The sequence below is a fragment of the Echeneis naucrates genome, unplaced genomic scaffold, assembly GCF_900963305.1.
Source record: "Echeneis naucrates unplaced genomic scaffold, fEcheNa1.1, whole genome shotgun sequence".
In the NCBI taxonomy this organism is placed as follows: domain Eukaryota; kingdom Metazoa; phylum Chordata; class Actinopteri; order Carangiformes; family Echeneidae; genus Echeneis; species Echeneis naucrates.
This window is the reverse complement of record NW_021780167.1, coordinates 40,566-42,232: the sequence shown is the minus strand read 5'-3', so window position 1 is coordinate 42,232 and position 1,667 is coordinate 40,566. Positions and strand designations below refer to the sequence as shown.

The 1,667-nt window shown below is 46.8% G+C and overlaps 1 protein-coding gene across 1 annotated transcript; it reads right to left on the bottom strand.

The window, feature by feature from the left end:
- On the bottom strand, positions 1–1,449 carry LOC115038348 (homeobox protein Hox-D11-like). The gene is made up of 4 exons (XM_029497209.1): positions 1,197–1,449; positions 640–1,025; positions 411–554; positions 1–255 (listed from the first exon to the last, which is right to left on the bottom strand). The coding sequence occupies exons 1-4, from the start codon at positions 1,447–1,449 to the stop codon at positions 1–3; spliced, it is 1,038 nt and encodes a 345-aa protein (XP_029353069.1).
- Positions 1,450–1,667: the final 218 nt, after the last annotated feature.

Sequence of the window (1,667 nt, the reverse complement as noted above, 5' to 3'; positions counted from 1 at the left end):
TCACAGGCTCATATTATGACCAGTGCTAGCTGCAGAGGATGAGTTAAACACATTGGGGTTGTATTCATAATGACTGACACCTGGGGGCATTGGCCTACTGTGCGCAGCAGTCTGGGATGAAGTGGATGACCAGGAGGGGTACCCAGCAGGTCCAGGAGCATTGCCAATAGATGGCAGATAAAAAGCCAGGTTTTGTGGGACAGGCTCCTTTAAGGCTGCCTCCATCATGTGTTGGGGCAGAGCCTCTCCCTGGTACTGGCAGACATAGAATATCAGTAATGTTATTACATATCTTCACAAAAAAATAAAAGAAATACAAATCAGAAATGACAAAATACGAGTCCCAGAACAGCGTGATAAAAACAACTACATAACAGATTTGATTTTGAATAAAAATGGGAGCTACTTACAGCTGGGATAGGAGAAGGAATGTGTGCGTAAACGGTCCCAGGAACTGAGCTGACCTTTCTGAAAGCATAGCGGTCAGACTCCCAGCTGTTATCTGTCTGATGCCTCCTTAGTTTCATCCTTCGTTTCTGAAACCAAACTTTCACCTACACCACCAACACAATGAAAGAAACACAGTGTACATGAAGCCAGCGTTGTTGTGCTTGTGATCAAGCTTCTATGATCCCTCACCTGTTTGTAGGTAAGCCCTGTCAGCTCCGCTAGGTTCAGGATTTCAGCTGGGGTGAGGTATTTCTTGACACTAAACTGCTGGACAAGAACATTATTCTGACTCTCTGAAAAGACCCTAAATTTACGCTTAGTTCCAGCAGTAGTGCTAAGCTTATTGGGGGCAGTTAAGGGTACATGTGAAGGGGTGATGTTAATGCTCTCATTCTCTTCAACAGTGAAGGTTTGTGGCTCCTCCATGACAGAGCTGTTCACTTCCTTGCTGTCAGTAAGATTCCTGCTGCTCACTTGGTCATCTTTTACCCAGACTGCAGGATGGCTTTGGGACAGATTTCCCTCTCTGGTGGTGCTGATGGAGCTCCATAGTTGGAAGTGAGGGATTACAGTGACTGAAAGGAGCACATGGTGTGGGGATTGTTTTTAAATAAAAGTGGAGGCTGTCATCACTACTGAAAAATGACAGACCGCTGATTTTGACGATACCTTATGTGAAACTCTTAAAACCAATGTAAGGTAACGTCTTTCTGATATCACGAATTCACTCTGGAGATGCTCCCTACCTGGTGAAGTGTGCACTTCTGAGTCGCTAGTCCAATCGCTCCCGGCTGGTCTGACCCCATTTCCCCTTGAATCGTGGACCTGGGTGTCACCGAGGTAGAGTACCCCAGGACTCTGGTAGTGGTGACGGCTGTCGGGCGGAGACTCCTCCCGAGCCCTGGCTGTGGTGGCGTAGTATGCTGGAGTTAGGCTGCTCAAATCTAGGTAGGTTCGGGTCTCGTGGTCTGCCATGTCCCAGGTGTGAGCTTTGTCCATTTCTCTTCCCAAAAATTCAGCGATCCAACAGCAAATAAAGGCGAACTGATTATGTTCAAATAACGCGCCTGTGGGTGTGTCTGGGTTTGACCAACCTCCATGGGCTGGAGGAAATGCCTTTTTATTGGTCCCCACATGAGTTTGGTTTCAATTTAAGGAGCGTTTAAAACCAACCTTGTTCTGTAACATATAACCGACCGACTGCAAGTGATGAACTG

Bases quoted from the DNA above. Each gene is read 5' to 3' on its own strand.
- LOC115038348 (XM_029497209.1), bottom strand. From the start codon at position 1,449: ATGGACAAAGCTCACACCTGGGACATGGCAGACCACGAGACCCGAACC. The intron at 1,026-1,196 runs GTAGGGAGCATC...TGCTCCTTTCAG, and splicing joins AGAAGTGCACACTTCACCAG to TCACTGTAATCCCTCACTTC. The intron at 555-639 runs GTGAGGGATCAT...TTGGTGGTGTAG, and splicing joins CAGGGCTTACCTACAAACAG to GTGAAAGTTTGGTTTCAGAA.